At 45.5% G+C, this 19,725-nt stretch overlaps 1 protein-coding gene across 1 annotated transcript in view; it reads right to left on the reverse strand.

The window, feature by feature from the left end:
- Positions 1 to 6,437: 6,437 nt before the first annotated feature.
- The window catches only part of ATP1A1 (ATPase Na+/K+ transporting subunit alpha 1), a 32,370-nt gene continuing 19,082 nt past the window's right edge, over positions 6,438 to 19,725 (reverse strand). Inside the window, exons 11-23 of the mRNA XM_032249629.1 lie at positions 18,511 to 18,645; positions 17,779 to 17,971; positions 15,942 to 16,117; positions 14,210 to 14,346; positions 12,884 to 13,034; positions 12,164 to 12,332; positions 11,870 to 12,024; positions 11,408 to 11,531; positions 9,989 to 10,134; positions 9,760 to 9,890; positions 9,366 to 9,467; positions 7,244 to 7,335; positions 6,438 to 6,795 (exon numbers count right to left, since the gene is read on the reverse strand). Coding sequence (XP_032105520.1) covers positions 6,767 to 6,795; positions 7,244 to 7,335; positions 9,366 to 9,467; positions 9,760 to 9,890; positions 9,989 to 10,134; positions 11,408 to 11,531; positions 11,870 to 12,024; positions 12,164 to 12,332; positions 12,884 to 13,034; positions 14,210 to 14,346; positions 15,942 to 16,117; positions 17,779 to 17,971; positions 18,511 to 18,645 — 1,740 coding nt within the window. The 3' untranslated portion in view covers positions 6,438 to 6,766. The remainder of the gene's footprint in view (positions 6,796 to 7,243; positions 7,336 to 9,365; positions 9,468 to 9,759; positions 9,891 to 9,988; positions 10,135 to 11,407; positions 11,532 to 11,869; positions 12,025 to 12,163; positions 12,333 to 12,883; positions 13,035 to 14,209; positions 14,347 to 15,941; positions 16,118 to 17,778; positions 17,972 to 18,510; positions 18,646 to 19,725) is intronic.

Genomic DNA, 19,725 nt, shown 5'->3' on the forward strand with positions numbered 1-19,725 from the left:
ACATGAACTCATCCTTTTTTGTGGCTGTGTAGTATTCCATGGTGTATATGTGCCACATTTTCTTTATCCAGCCTATCATTGATGGTATTTGGATTGGTCCCAGGTCTTTGCTCTTGTGAACAGTGCTACAACAAACATATGTGTGTATGAGTCTTTATAGCAGAATGATGTATAATCCTTTGGGTATATGCCCAGTAATGGGATTGCTGGGTCAAATGGAATTTCTTTGTCTAGGTCCTTGAGGAATTGGCACACTGTCTTCCACAATGGTTGAACTAATTTACACTCCCACCAACAGTGTAAAAGTTCCTATTTCTCCACATCCTCTCCAGCATCTGTTGTTTCCTGACTTTTTAATGCTCGCCATTCTAACTGGTGTGAGATGGTATCTCATTGTGGTTTTGATTTGTAGTTCTCTAATGACCAGTTCAGAAGTGTCTGTTCATACCCTTTGCCCACTTTTTAATGGGGTTGTTTTTCTTTTGTAAATTTATCACTTCTTACAGGTTACTAACCTCTCAGTTTCTCCTCTCTGGAAAGTGGGGGTTATATTTACCTCTAGCTACTTAATAGGATGAAATGAAATAAAAAGCCCCCAAAATAGTGCTGTAGGCAGTAGTACATGTTCAGTGAATGTTGGTTTCCCTTCCCTTAGAAAACATTGCCTTGTTGGCACCAGTGATAAGGAAATTGGAATGGGTGACTGACAGGGACTCTGGGCTCTCTCCTGGCACATGCAGATGGGGTGAAGAGCTGGCTGTGAGCATTTTGCTGTCTCTTCTTTGGGAGAGAACCAATACACAGAAGACTTTTGTAGCAAAGGATGAATGTACGTTCTGGGACAATATTTAATTGGCAATAATATCCTCATATGCCTGTCATTTTAGCAAAACTTTAAAAACTTGCAACAAGGCTGGGCACTATGGTTCATACCTATAATCCCAGCACTTTGGGAGGCCGTCAGGATGATCTCTTGAGTCTAGGAGTTTGAGAGCAGCCTGGGCAACAGTGAGTGAGACCACATCTCTAAAACAAAAACAAAAGAACCCACCAACAACAAAAACTTGCAAGCAGTTTTAAATAGAGCAATAATTTGTACTACAAAAACATTCTTTGCATTAACGAATAACCTCTTTAAACAGCTCTGCTTTCCTACGCACAGATTAACTGTACTGCGTCAGAGTCCTAAATGGGGAAGGGAAGAGATGAGAAGGGATGAGATCCCTGCTTTTTATAGAAGACAGGGCTGGGAGGGACAGTGTTAACACCTCTGTCTGCTGAAGGACAATCATGAACACAGAGGAGGCTTCTCTACAGCCCACGGGAGGCAAGGGACACGCCCCTGTATGCAGACAGCCGCAGCCTGGGAAGCAGATCTACCCATTCACCTAACAGGAGAGGCAGTGCCGAGCTTGCCTGGGATTAGAGCCTCCCACCTTCATGCTTCCCAGTTACGCAAGTTGCAGCTTGATCACCCAGCAGCTCCTGGGGGCAAATCCATTTGAGTAACTGTTCAACGGCATGTGCTTAATTTCCAAGAAACTTTCCATGATCTTATGTTTTAACACCAACTCTAACCTTCCCTGTTCTTTGTTTTTCATACAAACACGGCCCTCCTCCTGTCGTGCTTTCTACCACCACAGCCAGCACTTCCCTCGCATGTTGGGAACCTGGGCTTCGAGCCCAGCAGTCTGGGTTCAAGGCAGATTCGCCCAACTCTGCCACTTAGTAGCTGTGTGACTTCAGGCAAGTTACTTCACTTCTCCGAGGCTCAGTTTTTTTCACTTGTGAAATAGTCATAGTTTAGGACATTGCCTGGCACATAACAACCACTATACAGTAAGTTCCCACCTACGTCTGTTAGGTGGGAACAGCAGCGTGTTCCCCTCTGTTTATCTTCAGGAGACACCTGGAGCACAGTTTGTGGTGGAGATGTATGTATGGGCGGGTGTGTGAGGTGAGTGACCTTTTATTGAACCATGACGTAGGGCCAATCACTGTACTAAGCCCTTTCCACATTTTCCTTCACAATAGCCTCATGAGGTAAGAACGGGGGTCATCTCCATTTTACAGACAGAGACTTGGAGAGACCATGTGACTTGGCCACATTGTCCACCTAATATGCCCAGGATCCAGGCTCCCCAACCCATTGCTGAGACTGCCACTCTCTCCAGGCACACAGGTGAGGGGATGGGACTGAAAAGGAAACTCAGCTCTTGAAAGTCTGTGGGCACAAATCCCGTGCAGCCCCACCAGCGAGCCTGAACCCAGCCAGGAGATGCCTCCCACTGTGAGCGCCTGAACATCTGTGCACTCAGGTTTTCAATCCAGGAGGGCAGCACACAACATAGCTGGTGGGAAATGTGAGACCCACTCGTTCCAGCCTCGTTCCAGCCTTGCCTCCTCCTCTTAACCACAGGATACCATGGACAAGTCGCTTTGTCTGTGTGCCCTCCTCCTTCAGGAGGGAGTGTTGACCCCCTGTGCTGTTTTCTTTGTGAGGCACTGAGCTGAGCACCAGGGATAAAATGGAAAAGAACAGATTGGCTTTATGACCTCATAAAGCTTAGCAGGAAAAAAAGGGATATTAAATTAATAATTACATAACTGGGTAATATAAATAATTGATTAGAATTGTGAGTTCTTTGAAGAAATAGAGAGTACTCATCAACTATCTGATGGGAGATTCCGGTCTATTTGGGGGAAGGGAGCGGTTTCTTGTGAGAGCATTAGAAGCCCAGGACAGGGACTCAAAAGCTCTGGAACCAGGCAGATCCAGGGCTGATGTCTTTCTTGGTGTCTCTGTCTTTGTGGATCTCTTCTTTACCCAGTACCTTTGCTCGCCACATGGCTCTCCACTCAACTTTCCAACACCCCAGTTCCATGCACAACTTATTTTAACACTCTCAACTTCAAAGTCTTGAGAGAGGAGAGGCCATAACTCACGGACAGGTGGCAAGCCAGGGCATGGATTCCCTTGGGTAAAGTGTCAGCCCTAAGCCAAGAAGCAGACCCAAAGTGAGAATGAAATGTTAAAATGACAGCTGTTTGGGCAACAGAAAAATGTGCATCCATTCATTCAATAAACATCCATAGCATTAGATGCTTGGGAATGTACAGCCTGGTCCATGTCATCTAGAAACTCAGAGTCTATCTGGGAACAAACAAATCAGCAGAAGTGAAAGTGCTACGCTAAGGTGTACAAGTGAGGATCCACTGAGTGTTTCCCAAAGAAAAAAGACCTAATGGACATATTCACAGGGTGAGTGGATTCACCAGGTGAATGAAGGTTGGGGGGATGATGGGCGGGTTGGGAGAGTGCCAAAGGGACTTGCGGGATGGCAGAGGAGTGTGTGTGTGGCACATTAGAGCACTGCACAGGAGTTTGAATGGCTGAGCAGAGAGGGTTTTATGTGCTGGGGTCTGGGGTGAAGACGGATAGTGGAGAGGGGCAGCCATGTGGGCTTGGAAGATGGATTAGAGCAATAGTTAAGATTTTGCTGTGCCTCACAATCACCTGGAAAGCTACTTTTAGTAGATTGCTGGGTTTCACCTCCAGTTTCTGATTCAATAGGTCTGCAGCAGAATTTGCATTTCTAAGAAGCTCCCAGGTGATGCTGTTGCTTCTGGTCCAGAAACACTTAAGAGAACTGCTGGATTAGACAAAGGCAAAAATTAGGGAGACCACCAAAAGGCTGCTTCAGGCACCCAGATGTGAAGGACACGGGCAGTAGAGAGAATGACTTACTGAACAGCAGCCGCTATGAGACTCCCTTTTATGCATAATCTCAATCCTTTTAACAGCTCTGAAATATTGTAAAGGAAGCACAAAGATGAGTCACTATCTGTGTCTATGCTGTTAAAAGACACCAAGTCTATTTTCTCTACCACAACATTGGAATCCACAGTAATGGGGTGTGGGGCAGAGCAGGAACAGAGAGGGCTCACCTACCTTTCCGGTTTCTGGCTTGGGCAGTAGGGTGCCGAATGTCATCACTGCCTAAAGCATACTTACTTGTGGGACCTCAAACTTAGGCTTGCCATTGGCACCAAGACTCAAGTGTGCTGTACTCTTTCTGAACAAAGGCATATGTCCAGGACAACTGGATTTACACATCTGGGGTTCAGGAGAGGACCAGATCAGAGCTGGAAATCATCCCAGGAAGAGTATGAAGCAGGGAGAGCAGGCAGGAGGCCCTTCCTGAGGAAACAAGGGGTCGAGTAGGTGAAGAGGGGGCTGAGAGCTGAGTGCACGGAGACAATGACAGAAAGATGGGAGGTCTGGTTTCCTGAAGGGTGTGATGGATGGAAGAGATGTAGCAGAGGCATCGGGAGGTCAGTGTGACCTCAACCAGACAATTTTGGTGGATTGGTGTTCATGGCAGCTGGAGGAGGCAGAGGGATGACTGGCAGGTGAGCAAATAGGAGGAGTGGCAATGACTTCTTAAAAGTTCATCCATGAGGAAGGGTGATAGCTGGAGAAGTGTGGGGGTCAGCATGTGAGAGGGATGAGACTCCAATTTAAATGCTGAGGAGGACCAGTAAGAAGTTGAACATGATCAGTGAGGGCCCATATATTGAAAAAGGTATGTGGTGAGAAGTATTCTGAGGGCATTTAGAAGGGTGGTCAGAGACAGGTCTGTAGGGAATTGACAGTGCTGAGGGTTATTGTGAGAAGTTGCTTCTGTGATTGCTCTGGAGTGACTTTAGCTCCTAGTGACAGGGCCAGCAGAAGAGTTTGAGCGTAGAGGTAGAAATGAGAGCCCAAGCCCTCCTGCTTTTAGAAAGCTGGGAAAGCTCTTACCCACAGCAGACCTGGCTTTGGCGCCAGCTTTACCCCTGAAGAGTAGCTAGCTCACTTACCTGCTTTTCCTAAATCAAACGTTCCACTGTTAAACAGTTTATTCAAAGGATTGTCAGATAGAAAAGGGCAGAAATGTTCTGGTGGAAAATCAGATGGGAAGTTCAGAACCTCCCTTCTGCCTCGCTCCCTCTAGGGTTTCCCCAGGAGACCAGGGCTTCTTAGAGCTGTCGGAGAAACCCTGGCTTAACGCTTTCTGGGGGTCCCCTCTTCAGAGGCTAGAGTATTTCAAATTCTTCTGCATCAGGAAATGCCCATGACCTTCATCACAGCAGTGTATGTGTGCTGGTCTTCTCCAGGGATGCTCATAGTAGACGTACAGGGAGTCGAGGTATGGACACCACCAGTGTGCCAGCCTGAACACACAAGAGTGGCCTCACTCCTGCCGTCACAGCTGGGCTAGTAAGTTGCTTTCCAGGAGGACCCAGTTACTGCCTAACTCACAACCCTTTAATCCCAAGTTGGTATGAGCAAATGGCTCATTTTGAAGATTGCAGACAAATGTAGAGATCACCCCATGGGAAAGTGCCCCAAGAAAGGAGAGTTCCAGACCACCTGCCCCTCCCAGTTCTGTGGCTGGAGTGGGTGGGTGCAAGAACCACAGCCCCAGTGTATAGGAGTCACCCCTGCTCCCTCCCCCGTTGCCCCAGCTTGGAAGTGCACAGCAACCAAGCTTGAGGACTCAGTTAAGCTTTTCAGAGAAAAAGACACTGTGATCATCTGGCAGATCACGATCACTGTTTAGTGCCAGAGGTAAGGACTCCTTGCTGTGTTTGCTTGGAGGCGACACTTGGCAATGACAGCCTGGGAGAAGCATGGGCAGTTAACAGCACTCTGCACCACTCATGGCTGAGACTGAGAGGAGCCTTTTACAGCAGCTCTGAAAGCAGGTGTTCTCAGATTTGACCCTAAACACATCTCTTTCACCTTTTTCTTAAGTGCCTGCTGTCACATAACCACTTGCTGAAATTGTGTCGTTTGATGCTAAATTAGGAACATGTTATATGGAAGGAAGGGAACCACTCTTCAGTGAGCACACATGCCCAGGCAGACTGTGTGTGATAGATTTCTGCTTCTCAGGGAAGCCCTGGGCTAGAGACACTTGAGACTACTATGGTGGTGATCTCTGGAGGGAAAGCAAGAAGGCCTGAGGTCTGTGTTTAAGACTGGACTAGAAGGGCCTCATCTGCAGTTTATCATACTCTGAGGGTCTGGAGATCCTTTGTGCTTTTCCATCAAAAAGCCAGACGCTAAGGCAGCAGATACAGCCGTATCACCCCAGGCAATACCCAGAAAAATGGTTCATGTAAGCTCACCTACTCTAAGTAAGAGAGCATAGGCAGAATGATTCCTCTTAGCCAGTGGTTTTCAAACTTGAATATAAATCAGAATCACCTGAGGGCTTATTAAGCCACATTGCTGATGCACCTCTGACTCAGTGGGTCTGGGCCTGCCTTCCTAGCAAGCTCGCAGGTGATGCTGATAAAGTGGTCAGGGACTCGTATGTTGAGAACCACAGCTCCAGATCACACAGACAAAAGAAGTGTACCAAAGAAGTGACGAGGGCACAGACAAATTCCATTATAATAGCCATCTTTATTTGTAAAAATCCAGATATAAAATGTATTCTTTCAGTCTTTCCGAGTGTTCCTTTTTTACAAAAACAAAAAGGCACATAAAAACCTTCCCCGCTGTCATTTCCACAGATGGATGGTTTGCAGGCAGCCCTCCCCCCTCCCCCCATAGAGCTACATGCTTCATTCCAGGACGTCTCGCTTCCCCACATGCTGCGGTGCTTTCCTACCAGGGTAGAGTTCCGAACTCCAAGACTGAAGTACACAAAGAGGGGGTGGGTGACGGATGCAGAGTGTGTGGCCTGGTGCTCCACGGCGTGCAGGACGGGGGCTAGTAGTAGGTTTCCTTCTCCACCCAGCCTGTGGGTGGCAAAGGGACAGACAAGACACACGACAGTCAGTCTTCCTCACTCCAGCATTACAGAAAGGGAAAACAGGGATAAAAACCAACTTGAGGATGATGGGGTCAGGTGTGCTAAAATCCAAATTCAACATGGGACCTCAACTACACTTATTTAAATTTTTTTAGGAATACGACGTTACCTGGAAAGATGGTTCAGATTTCTGACAGGTTTTCACTAAATCATACTTGGTTTGTATTTTAAAGTCTAAAACATGACCACTCCTCAAACCGTAACTGAGATCTGCATCCTGAAGATGTGACTATGGTCAGCTTGCTGGTCCAATAACCTTATCGAATCAGACTGACCACTGAGGGAGTCCATTCACTTTGATGGAAACAAAAAGCCAACACAACTACAGCCTCTCCCGCTCCTCCTCCAACCAAAGTCAGAATGCCCGTAATTACCGCCAGGGCGTCGCCTGATGATGAGTTTTCTGACTTCATCATATACGAAGATGAGAAGAGAGTAGGGGAAGGCACAGAACCACCAGGTAGGTCTGGAAATAGAATGACGTACCAATTTATATGCACGCAACCACAATTCAAATAAAGAAGAGAAATTGCACGTCACGACAGTGACAACGAAATAATCAGCCTGAAAGGCAAAGCCAAGTACAGTCACAGTTAGCTACTGAGTCATTAACAGAACAAATAAAAATGTCTTAAAACGGATTGCTACTTCGTGTGCCCAGGGCCTAGAGACGCATAAGAAATCAGTCTGCAGACTTTGAAACGAATCTCTACTCATCTTCAGTTTGGATTTCATAAGTCTTGGTTTATAGGATGAGCAGAGTACATTTTCTTTTAACCATCCCAGGGCAACTGAACATTTTGTTTCTTTCATTTCTAAAGTGTTTGAGAAGCTTTTAAGACCATCTGCCTAATGTCCTGGCATTTGAAGATACAGACCTGCCAGTGTGGGTCAAAACCAGTTTATTCCCAAATCTGATCTCGTTGACAGCAGTATTTGGGATACGCAGCTCTGTGTTCTGAGTCCTGGTCCTGGGGACTGAAAACGCTGAACCCAGAGGCTTACAAAGGCCTGGAGGCTGAGCCACATGGTCTCCAGCCTGCTGACAGGCAGCCTATGTGACCACCAGCTCCCTGCTATGGTGAGAAAGGCTGTCCCTGGGCAGGACTCCGGGGGTCTCCTCCTCTTCCTATGTGTCTGCCACAGAAGCTAAGAGATGACCTCATTTGACTCAGTCACCAAGTAACTGAACCACCTTCCAAAATTAGGCAGAACCTGTCAGAACAATCTCTTCGGTGGTAGCAAAAACAAAACAAAAAAAACCCCCACGGAAGGACCCAGAGCTGGAAATGCCCCCTTTTCAGTGTGATTTCCATCAGCCTTTTTGGAAATCTGTGACCTCTCCCACCCCCTCTTGATACATAATGGTCCAAGCTGACAGAATTCAACTGGACACGGCTGGCCCCTGCTGTATACCAGCTCTGTGGAGGGAGCTGGGGATGCACAGAGAAGGAAGACATTGTGGCCCATGCCTTCCTGATCAAAACCTAGCAGGGAGGTGAAATGACAAGTAACAAGTAATGCCACAGAAGAGGTGCAAGTGCACAGGCCTTGGAGGGACAGGCTCCAAGGAAACCAGCCCTGAAGGGACTATCAGGATTGCCAGGGTAGGAGGAAACAGGAGGAGGGACCTGAGGGGAGGAAGATCCTTGCCAAATACAAAGGCAGAGGAAGAAAACTGAATTCACCTAACATGAGCTTGGATGGTTCAGATGGGTCTGAGCAAGGATGGAGACAACGGGAATTCAGACTAATGCTTTAAATCAAAAGCTTTCTCAAAAGAACTTATAAATGGGTCCCATCTGTGGCTTAGCACATTTCAATCAAGTTGCAGCTGCTTAACTTCAACCAGTTACCAGGTATCACCAAACATACTCAACGTTGCAAAAAGCTAAGAGAGTGTGTGATAAACCTTCTCTTTGAAAATTCAGTTTTATCAGAAATGCAGAGTCATTTATTGTGTTTAAAGCCAAAGTCTAACAGTATGCCTCCTTTGATCAAATCTACCCATGACTGATTATAAAGTAAAAGGGACCTCAGATTTGCTTCTCCAACCTTCTTTGTTTGAGAGCAGAGGATTCAGAGTCCCAGAAAGGTGGAGGACTTGTAATGGACAGTGATTAAGCAAATGAAGATTTGGGCCCGGATACCTAAGCTCCAGTATACCCCCAGTTGGCCTTTAAAGGCAACTAGACTACAGCTGTGGCAGACCTGAGTGCTCCATGCAGTTCACTGTTGAGCAATTCTACGGAGCTAGAGCCTGTGTGGCTTCATCTTATCTTGGGCCAAATTCTAATCACCGCCTGCCGTCATGGAAGCCTCAGGATTTGCTAGTCTCATTTACTGACATGTCAAGCTTTCCCGGTTTTCCAATCCATAGGAATTTTTGTACATACCACTCAAAGTTCTGAAAATAACAGCTATTACTGTAAGTCATTGGGGGGCAAAGCCACACATAGTTTCTTACTTTCTGGGGCTACAAGAGGGTCAACTTACTTGAGGGGATACATCCTAAGAGCAACACCCATTCCAGGGCAGTAGGAAAGGAAAGCAGCCAGGGCAGTCTCTTCAAAGAGGCCAAATATCAAGATCTTGTTCCTAAAATCAAAGTGGGGGAGAAAAAGCTTCAAAGATGCAAATAAAGGTTTATCTTCTAATGCTATGCACTAAAGTGGCAGATCAACATCTTTCTGTATTAGCTGTACTTGAAAACTTGGAGGTCAGATGAAAAAACTAGAAAATTACATTTCTTGGTTCCTAAATTTGCTGCATAAGCTAGAGATTCCAGAAACCTGGCTGTATGTTCCACATGTTGAGTTTTTGGCAAAGGGTTACAAATCACCAGGCCCCTTCTTTGAGCCAAGGCCTTGACATGTCCTTCATTACTTACTTCATCCCCTGCTGGAAGACTGAATTCCTCCTGGTCTTACAGATGACCAAGTCAGCCCACTGTACCACCACAATACTGACGAAGAAGGCTGTGTGGCAGGTGAACTCCACGATTTTCCTCTGCTCATACGTCTGAAATGCAAGACAGAAGATGAGCTCTGGCTTTTCACCTGCGTGGCCGGCAGCAGTGAGGAGCTGTGGCACAGCTCAAGGGAGAGGCGCCCACTTACCCACTGCTGTCCGTAGCTGTCTTCCACGTCGTTGATCCAGCGGTCATCCCAGTCCACTCGAAGACCCAACAGGTGAAGCGGGAGGAAGCCATTCTCAGCCAGAATCACAAAGTATGTAAAGAAGCCACCCAGGGCCTGGATCATACCTAAGTTGGAAAAACAACCTGATTACTAGAACCTCACACACAAGGGCACCTGCAGAGCCTTCAGCTGATTACTGCAGCAGGCCTGGAACAGCACATATGGAGTGTTTCCCACTGTGTGATAAAAGCACAGGAAATAACTGCCGGGTCACTCACAGGCTATGAGGGATGGGATGGAGCATCCCAGAGGTACACTCCAATCTCAGGGTCCTCTGCTTTTTGAGTCACCTTTTGGAGCTTACACAAAGACACATGCTTGCACAAAGGCGTGAGTGCCTTGCTCTCAAAACACCCACCTCTATTATTACCTGACCAGCTGCCTCTATCAGGGCATGACCCTTAGGGGAAAATCTGACAACTTCTTTTCCATCTCTCAGAATTCCTACATGCTGCCATTTTTCTAGCCACTGTGGCGTCTTCTGACTCTCCTCCACACCTTCAGGACCCTCCTTCAATCTAACCACACTGCTCCAAGTTCCTTGGGGCAGGGTTTCATCTTAAACCGCCAGAGACCTAGTCTTCTTCCTCTCAGAAGTAGGCCGTGGAGGTCAGGTTGGACCACCAGCCAATTACTGTGTTGCCAACAACTGTCCAGTGAATCTTTGCCATAATTTGCACAATGTTCCAATCTGTTCGACTTTATCCAAATGTTCAGTTATGTGACCCATTAATCCAGGAGAATAAGATATCCATGGTGGCTTCGCCAGGTTTTCTTGAAGGAGCCCTAGGCAGAGGATTTAAAAATGAATGGCATGCTGACTGCCCACCACCTATACCGCCTGTTAGCTAGTTATGCTTCACTGCGGGGGCAGAAGTCCAGCGTGAGGCAGATGGAGGGTCACCCTTTGGTGGTGACGTACCAGCCAAACCCTCAAACACATATGCCTTCTCCAATGCCTAACTCTCCATCCAAGTGAGTGACAGATAAGTGTGTATCCCCAGGGAAAGCTGCCTGTGCGTCAATTTACACATTCCTCAGAACTCTGCCTTGTGTTCCGCAAGGCTCAGTGAGGAAGGACATCTTCAGTTCTCAGGCAGAGGTGCGCCAAGTTTCAAGGAGCTCAGTATAAAAAACCAGTTTCCACAAAAGGTAACTGGGCAAAAGCAACAGATGTATTCTCACATGGAAGAGAGTTTAGAGAAACTCCACAGGCTCACCCTAGACCTGAAAGTCACCCTGGATTTGCAGTCTCCGAAATCAACCTCGACCTGAGGTGGACACCATCACCTCAGATGCCTTAGATGTGCCAGCTTCCCACTCCAGGCTGCAGCTTACCAATCTGCCCATAGGCCATGCTGATCAGCCGCTCATTCACAAGTTTGTCTGTTTTGGGATTTCTGGGCTGTCTCTTCATGATGTCACTCTCAGCCTGCTCATAAGCCAGGGAGATGGCAGGAACCTGGGGGTGGGGGTGGGGAGAAGGAATTTAGAGTTACCAAAGATAAGGAAACTAATATTGTGAACCTTTTGTTATAAAATTCTTGCCCTCCCATTTAAAAATCTTTTAGGTCAAGTATACAAAAATAAAGATTCCCATCTGATAAACAGATGTCAATTGTTGCCTTGAAGAGCGGTAATACTGATTCTGTGATGCTGGGGCTGGGACACACACTTGATGTGGGTCCTGAGAATTTCTTTTCCCAATGCCAGCCTCGTTATCCCGGGAGCGCAGTGCCAGTGAATGAAGACACAGCTCACACCTCACTACTATCGATCTGTGGCTGTTGCGACACTCACCATGTCAGTGCCCAAGTCAATGCAGAGGATGGTGACGGTCCCCAGTGGTAGTGGAATGTTTGCAATAATAAATATCAGGAAGGGGGTGATCTCGGGAATGTTACTGGTTAAGGTATAAGCAATGGATTTCTTTAAGTTATCGAAGATCAGACGACCTATGAAAGCAAGATTTTTTATTGTTAGCTTATGAGACAAGCACATTGGAAACTGAACATATCCAAGAAGTGTACAGAAATGGATGCCGATGGGCAGTATCTGAACACAATCTTGGTGTACACCTTAAATAGCTCTCACCTTCCTCTACTCCAGTCACAATTGAGGCAAAGTTGTCATCCAAAAGAATCATGTCAGCAGCTTGCTTGGACACATCCGAGCCAGCAATCCCCATAGCAACCCCAATGTCTGCTTTCTTCAAAGCTGGAGAGTCATTCACACCATCACCTGTCACAGCCACGATAGCACCCTATCCCAGAAAGGGGAAGACCGGTGAATACAAACCACTTTTTCCAGGGATGGAAACAGTGAGACCTCATTACAGACAATGCTCCTTTTCTATTGAGATCTATGTAGCCTGAGAACTATCACAGCCAAGTATCCACACAGGCCCTAGCCAAATAACAACGGAGAAGTGACAACAAACACAGCATCCCAGCATTAACAAGGGCTACTCAATGACTCTGGTGTGTGGCACTCCAGAAAATCCCATTCCTGGACGCACGCCCTGTAGTCTCCTGGCCACTCACATCTCTACTGCAAATATTAGGACCTCCTCTCAGAGGACTCCACTGAGGGGTCAGGCTCTGGGACACAGTGGATACCCAGACTTTAAAGTGCTTCTGTCACTGCTAAACCATTAATGAGTCACCTCTCTATGCCTGCGAGCTTCGTACTGGCCTATTTATACTGAGTCCAATGCAGCCAGGTATGTGTCCATCACCATTGCTCCATTTCCACTGGAACTCCGATCCCTAAAGCCAACAGTGCCCAAAGCAGCCTGACCCTTGTGTTGCTGACCTGTCTCTGGCAGCCTTCCACAATGATGAGCTTCTGCTGAGGGGAGGTCCTGGCAAACACAATCTCAGTGTGGTACTTCAGAATGTCATCCAGCTGCTCGGAGGTCATGTCCTTTAGATCACTGCCATGTACTACACAGGCCTTGGCATCCCTAGAATTAGGACAAAAAAAAAAAAAAAAAAAAAAGTCACGTATCACATCACCAGCACAGTGCTCATTACCTCAAGAGGAGATATTCTTATGTGGATCACTTTATACACGGAATTTTCCCCAGCATGTGAAAGTTATTAAGTGTTCAGTACTTTACAGGTTACAGAGCATTTTCATCTATTTTATCTCATTAGAGACTCATGACAATCTGGGGCGGCGGGGGGGCTGTCTAATATATTCTTCCTTTCCCTAGCTTCCTAAGACACACTGAAATGGAACCAAGTTTTAGCTGAGTGTGGTGGCTCACGCCTGTAATCCCAGCACTTTGGGAGGCCGAGGCAAGTGGATCACTTAAGGTCAGGAGTTTGAAACCAGTTTGGCCAACATGGTGAAACCCCATCTCTACTAAAAAGTCAAAAATTAGCCGGGTGTGGTGGCGGGCACCTGTAATCCCAGATACTTGGGAGGCTGAGGCAGGAGAATCGCTTGAACTCAGGAGGCAGAGGTTGCAGTGAGCCAAGATCATGCCACTGCACTTCAGCCTGAGCGACACAGCGAGACTCCATCTTAAAAAGAAACAGAAGAAAAGAAATATAATGAAGTTTTAGAAAGTGGCAGAGCTGATACAAGACCGACCCCTCCCAACCCTAACGGAGGGTGAAAGAGCCCTGAACTTTAAAACAAAACCAATTTGCTGTTACCTATTTTACTTCATTGACAAATGTTTCCTGTGTCTGCATGGATGACCTAAGTAATTATCCCCTCCTCACTTTATTTGGATAGTGGGGACCTGGAAAGTGTCAAGGTGCTAGGTGCTAGGCAGTAGTCAGTGGCTAACAGCATGAAATCAGAAGCCAGATTGCTGAATTTACTGCACGACCTCACCAGTTCTGAGCTACTTCAAAGCCTCTTGAATCCTCGGCTTCCCCACTCTGAAAATAATAGGTCACCATATCAAGCCCTTAGAACAGTAAATACCATCTAAGTGCTAGTTATTATGACTTGATCTTACTTGAAATCCTCCCTAGGAATGACAAGGTTGGTTTCTGGCAGTGCAGGTACATTTCCTGCTCAGAGCAAGCCTAGATGCAAACCATTATAGACCCACGCTGAAGATTTTAAACTATCACTATTTGCTCGTTCACAGCAGACTGTGATTTGAGCTTCCTGCCTTACCTGGGGTTCACCTGGTTGACTGGGATGTTGAGGCGGGCAGCGATGTCTTCTACGGTCTCATTGCCTTCTGAGATGATGCCCACACCTTTGGCAATAGCTTTAGCTGTGATGGGATGGTCTCCTGTGACCATGATGACCTGTAATAAACAAGACAATGTGCTGAATGCGACTGTCAGGTAAATTTACACCTTAAAAAGTCTTCCATGTCAGTAGGCAAGAGTAAATACTAAGGATTCAGCTTAGACTATCAAAAGGAAAGGAATGCAAACATAAAACTAATAAACATCGATTAGCCAAAAATATAAACGTGTATGCACAGAAAGGAAACACAAAGCCAATATTCAGGTTTTATCTTGGTATACAATCACTGGCATACACAATATCTATTTTTCCTTCTACAGTCACGTAAAAATACTCAAAAATTACTTAAACCAGCAAAAAATGCTGCTGGCTAGCATTCTCAAATTGGCCCAATTTGGGGGAAAAGCAACATGTGATAAAAATTCAAAACTGTTATTTTTTTGATGCAGTGATTATACTTAGAATATACTTTAAAAAGAAGCAGTTGGAGTGGTAAGGGAGTAACTTCTACAAAGCTTTTCAGGGCAGTATTAATCCTGAGAGTAGGCCGGGTGTGGTGGCTTATGCCTGTAATACCAGCACTTTGGGAGGCTGAGGCGGGTAGATCGCTTGAGTCCACGAGTTTGAGACCAGCCTGGCCAACATGGTGAAACCCTATCTCTACTAAAAAATATAAAAATTCACTGGGCCTGGTGGCTCATGCCTGTAATCCCAGCTACTCAGGAGGCCGGAGCAGGAGAAGTGCTTGAACCCGGGAGGTGGAGGTTGCAGTGAGCTGAGACTGCACCACTACACTCCAGCCTGGGCAACAAAGCGAGACTCTGTCTCAAAAGAAAAAAAAAATCCTGAGAGTAAAAAACAGAAACATCAAATACCCAGAACAGGATATTAGTACACTTGAGTAATATTCAGCTACTTAAAAAAAGACAGATACACAGAGGACAGCAAACACTCATTAACAATTAACTGAGGCCGGGCGCGGTGGCTCAAGCCTGTAATCCCAGCACTTTGGGAGGCCGAGGCGGGTGGATCACGAGGTCAAGAGATCAAGACCATCCTGGTCAACATGGTGAAACCCCATCTCTACTAAAAATACAAAAAATCAGCTGGGCATGGTGGTGCGTGCCTGTAATCCCAGCTACTCAGGAGGCTGAGGCAGGAGAATTGCCTGAACCCAGGAGGCGGAGGTTGCGGTGAGCCGAGATCGCGCCATCGCACTCCAGCCTGGGTAACAACAGCGAAACTCCGTCTCAAAAAAAAAATAAAATAAAATAATAAAAATAATAAAATAAAAAATAATTAAAAAAAAAACAATTAACTGAAAACACAGAAAACATGCCGTTCACTGCATAAGATACATTAATTTAGAATAATGCAAGCATTTTAAGACTTCAAGTCTTTTGCTCTTTTTACTTTGCTTACATTTTTTTAAACAAGTGATTTCTAAACATTTTAAATTCCTAGTGTGTTTACACCACCATATTTTAATACTGTTCGGTCTTTTCTGGCTGTAAGTAAAGCTTTGGAGATGAGGAATTACTACTCCAGGTGAGATAAAACGGCTAGCCATCAGAACCTCAAAGGGCAACACTGGCTGAGTAGGGTGTCCCAAGACACTAAGAGATGAAGCCAAGGAGGTGCCTGGCACTACCTTAATTCCAGCGCTTCGACATTTGCCCACAGCATCAGGAACAGCCGCCCGTGGAGGGTCAATCATGGAGATGAGCCCAACAAAGCACAGATTATCAATAGGGAAATTCACGTCATCGGTGTCAAACTGGAACCCTTCAGGAAACTGTTCATCTGGCAGAAAGAGGTGGCAGAAACCTGCAAAGAGGACAGGAGCCTTTGAAAATTTTAGTACTACAGGCAGTGATGGCAGGCAGCCTGTTCAGCCCATCTACCTTTCACTGGAATGTTTAGTTTGGAAAATTTTTCAAGTCTATTTTTATAACAAGAGTGAGGGCTTTAACATTTATGAATGATACACAGTTACTGAAAGAAAAAAAAAAAAAAACATTTGAAAGACAGACTCCATCACACCAAGCTTCAAAGGAATTGTAAATTGTTTCATGTGGAGAAGACTAAATTGATGACACCAATTTTGAGCACCGGGATATTAGGGGTTCTAGACTTGCCCACTGGTAATGACAGTAAATTATTTGGATTTGGCAAATCATGGGATTAACTGTCTCAGCTGTCTTCTCTGGAAACATCAAGGCCATATCTCTGCTCTCTTATTCATTTAACTGAACTATATTACTGAGCACCAATATGGGACATCATTCTAGCTACTTTTGAGGATAAGTACAGGTCAGATGCATTCTGCCCAAAGGGTTTATCATCTAGTATAATCAATACCAGAATCAAGATAATATAAGGCACTCCTTTCAATGCTGTATGAAGGTTACAATGATCTTTAAAATAGAATGATATGCCATGTGGACTCAAGAGAGACTGCTTCCCCTTTAGTGTGGTGGAGGTGGGGAAGTGAAAAATACTTAAGGCAAGATAGAGAGAAGACAGCAGTCCTTCGGTTGGATAGACACATATTAAAGATACCGGCCGGGCGCGGTGGCTCAAGCCTGTAATCCCAGCACTTTGGGAGGCCGAGGCGGGTGGATCACGAGGTCAAGAGATCGAGACCATCCTGGTCAACATGGTGAAACCCCGTCTCTACTAAAAATACAAAAAATTAGCTGGGCATGGTGGTGCGTGCCTGTAATCCCAGCTACTCAGGAGGCTGAGGCAGGAGAATTGCCTGAACCCAGGAGGCGGAGGTTGCGGTGAGCCAAGATGGCGCCATTGCACTCCAGCCTGGGTAACAAGAGCGAAACTCCGTCCCGTAAAAAAAAAAAAAAAAAAAAAAGATACCATGAGTTAAATGTACCCAAGTTAAGAACAGGAAGAATTATCAACCTACAAAATATAAATGCCACTTTCCCAATACATTAGACAATGTAAAGTGAACTTCTTAGCCTCAGTAGCTATCAGGGTAGAAAAAAATAGGTAGCAACTCAGACTAAACGTTTACCGTTAGTCTGGTTTCTGAGCTGCGCACTTAAGTGCCAAGGCAGTCAGGAAATAATTATGTCTAACTTAGTCACACTAAGAATTAATTAACTTTAATTTACTTAAGCTTATTGTTCATGTTCATAGCAACACAGGTTAGATAACATCTTCTTCCACCATTGTTTAAAAAAAAAAAAAAAAAAAAAAGTGACTAGCGTGAGACCAAAGGTCTAAGTACAAGTCAGAAGCGAACCATCAGGACAGTTCCCACAGCCCAATACACTGAACATTTCTCCAGCGCTTATTGTTTTCAAAATAATAGGGGCAAATAAACAAGTAGGAGTATTGCCCCAGAGAGATGTACAGGAAGGTCAGCAAGTCATAGAGGTTAATGGGATCACTCGTTAACTGTCTACCAAACTAGGTTACTTGACAGAAACATGCCCAGGCACTTTGTTACCAGGTTATGTGCGTACCTAAGACTCGCTCTCCGAGGCCCCCCAGCTCCAAGTAGGCATTCTGGAAGGCATCTTTCAGCTCCTCGTCAAGGGGCTGCTCCTTGCCATGCAGGAGGATAGAGCTGCACCGGTCTAGGATCCTTTCTGGGGCACCCTTCATCACCAACAGGTGTCGGGGCTCCGAGGCGTTGGGGTTCTTATGAATGGACAACTGTGAAGGATTGTTGAGATGTAAACATTGGATGGTTGGATGTGTGGCAGCAATCCACGGTGGAAAACAAAGCTGCACTTACTATTTAATAATTGCTCTAAAACACCCAAGATCCCTTATTTCTGAACTCTGAAGTATCTTATACTAGTAACATGCTTTGAATGCTACAGAAAAAAAGAGAGCACTATGATGTATTCATAAAGTCCTGACACTTGTTCACATTAAAAAAAAAACAAAAACACAAAATTTCAGGACACAGGGATTAGGGCACACTTGTGCACACACACCTCCAGGCTTCTCCCCACAGGCCCCAAACCACAAGTATTCAAAAAGGCTCAATAGTGTTTTTATAAGAGGCTTCATTTATCCTGCTGATATTCAACTAAATTATGGCAGCCTGTCTGTAATCAAGGGTAAAATTTAAAGCTAAAGCTTATAAAACTCCAAAGGGAGAATATTTCCTCTTCCTGTTCATGTACCTCCCCCTTCTTTGTCCCCCAGCCTGCCCTCGCCCTCTGTGTGCCCACTGATCTTCAGACCTGGTACTTGTTGGTGGAGTTGAAGGGTATCTCAACGATTTTGGCATATCTTTCTCTCATCTCCTTCACGGAACCACAGCACAGCTCGATGCATTTTAAGAGTGCTGACTCAGAGGCGTCTCCCGCAACTGCCCGCTGTGAACAGAGACATCATCTGTAAATTATCTCAAAAAAATTTCACTGACGCATCACTGAAAAACTGGAAAAATACCTAAAGACACATTCCAATCTTGTCAGAGGTAGCAGAGGACGGGCAAGAAGGAAGCAGTGGTGTCAGGTGGGACAGAAGTCCCTCTAGCCCAGACCACTGCTGTTCACAGCCCTTCAGGCTCAAACCCCAACTTCCTTCCCTGCCACACAGCAGCTTCTAGGGAAAGAAGGGTGTGGGAAGGTGTCACCTTCCCTAGCAGAGGTATAACACACCCTTCCAACTACTCCAGTCTATTTTTATCTTCCCCTGGCCTAGTGAAAAGTCTCAAAGCCAATGCTATTCCCAACTACCTGTTTCTGGTTATTTATCCGAAAATACCAAGTGAGAGACTAAACGTTTATAGCACCTTTCATTACCCTAGAATTTATTAAAAAATGCCTTAGGGTCTCAGGACTGGGGACAAACTGCTGTGCCAAGGGCAAAGTAGAAGACTTTACGTTCTACACATAGTTGCGCAAAGTTCACTGGGCCTGAAGGATTCGAACTGAAAGCTATGACCAGCTCCAACAGTAATGAAATCTTACCAGGTAACATTTTAGTTAAAGCCCACGCTTCAGGTGATACACATATTTTCTGTGATACATGATGACACACTTACATTTTGACATACTGAAAGCATTTTCAGTTGTAAACAACTTTTATATAGGTAAACCTTTTAGAGCTGTAACATGTAAGGCTGCATATGCAGATGAAGAAATTAATGCTCACAAGTATCGCAGCTCCATAGAGCAAGAAAGTTGGCCAGGTTTGGAAAGAAACAAAAAATAAATAAATGGGGGTCATTTTAAATAAAAGCCAGTTATTTTAATAAAAGCAGACTAGAGCTGCTGCTTCCTCCCCGCTTTTTAGTAATGATGCCATCGACATGGCCCCACTTTGGAAATACTTAGAATACAGCTTCTGCTCCCTTTCTGGGGTTTTTAAGTCAGGAAAGATTTGATACTTTTGGGACCTGTTGCTCAAAGCCTAGAACATTTCCACTTTGAGATAAAGAAAACCATGAA

Source organism: Sapajus apella, unplaced genomic scaffold, assembly GCF_009761245.1.
Source record: "Sapajus apella isolate SASKATOON/1434 unplaced genomic scaffold, GSC_monkey_1.0 scaffold69, whole genome shotgun sequence".
NCBI lineage: Eukaryota > Metazoa > Chordata > Mammalia > Primates > Cebidae > Sapajus > Sapajus apella.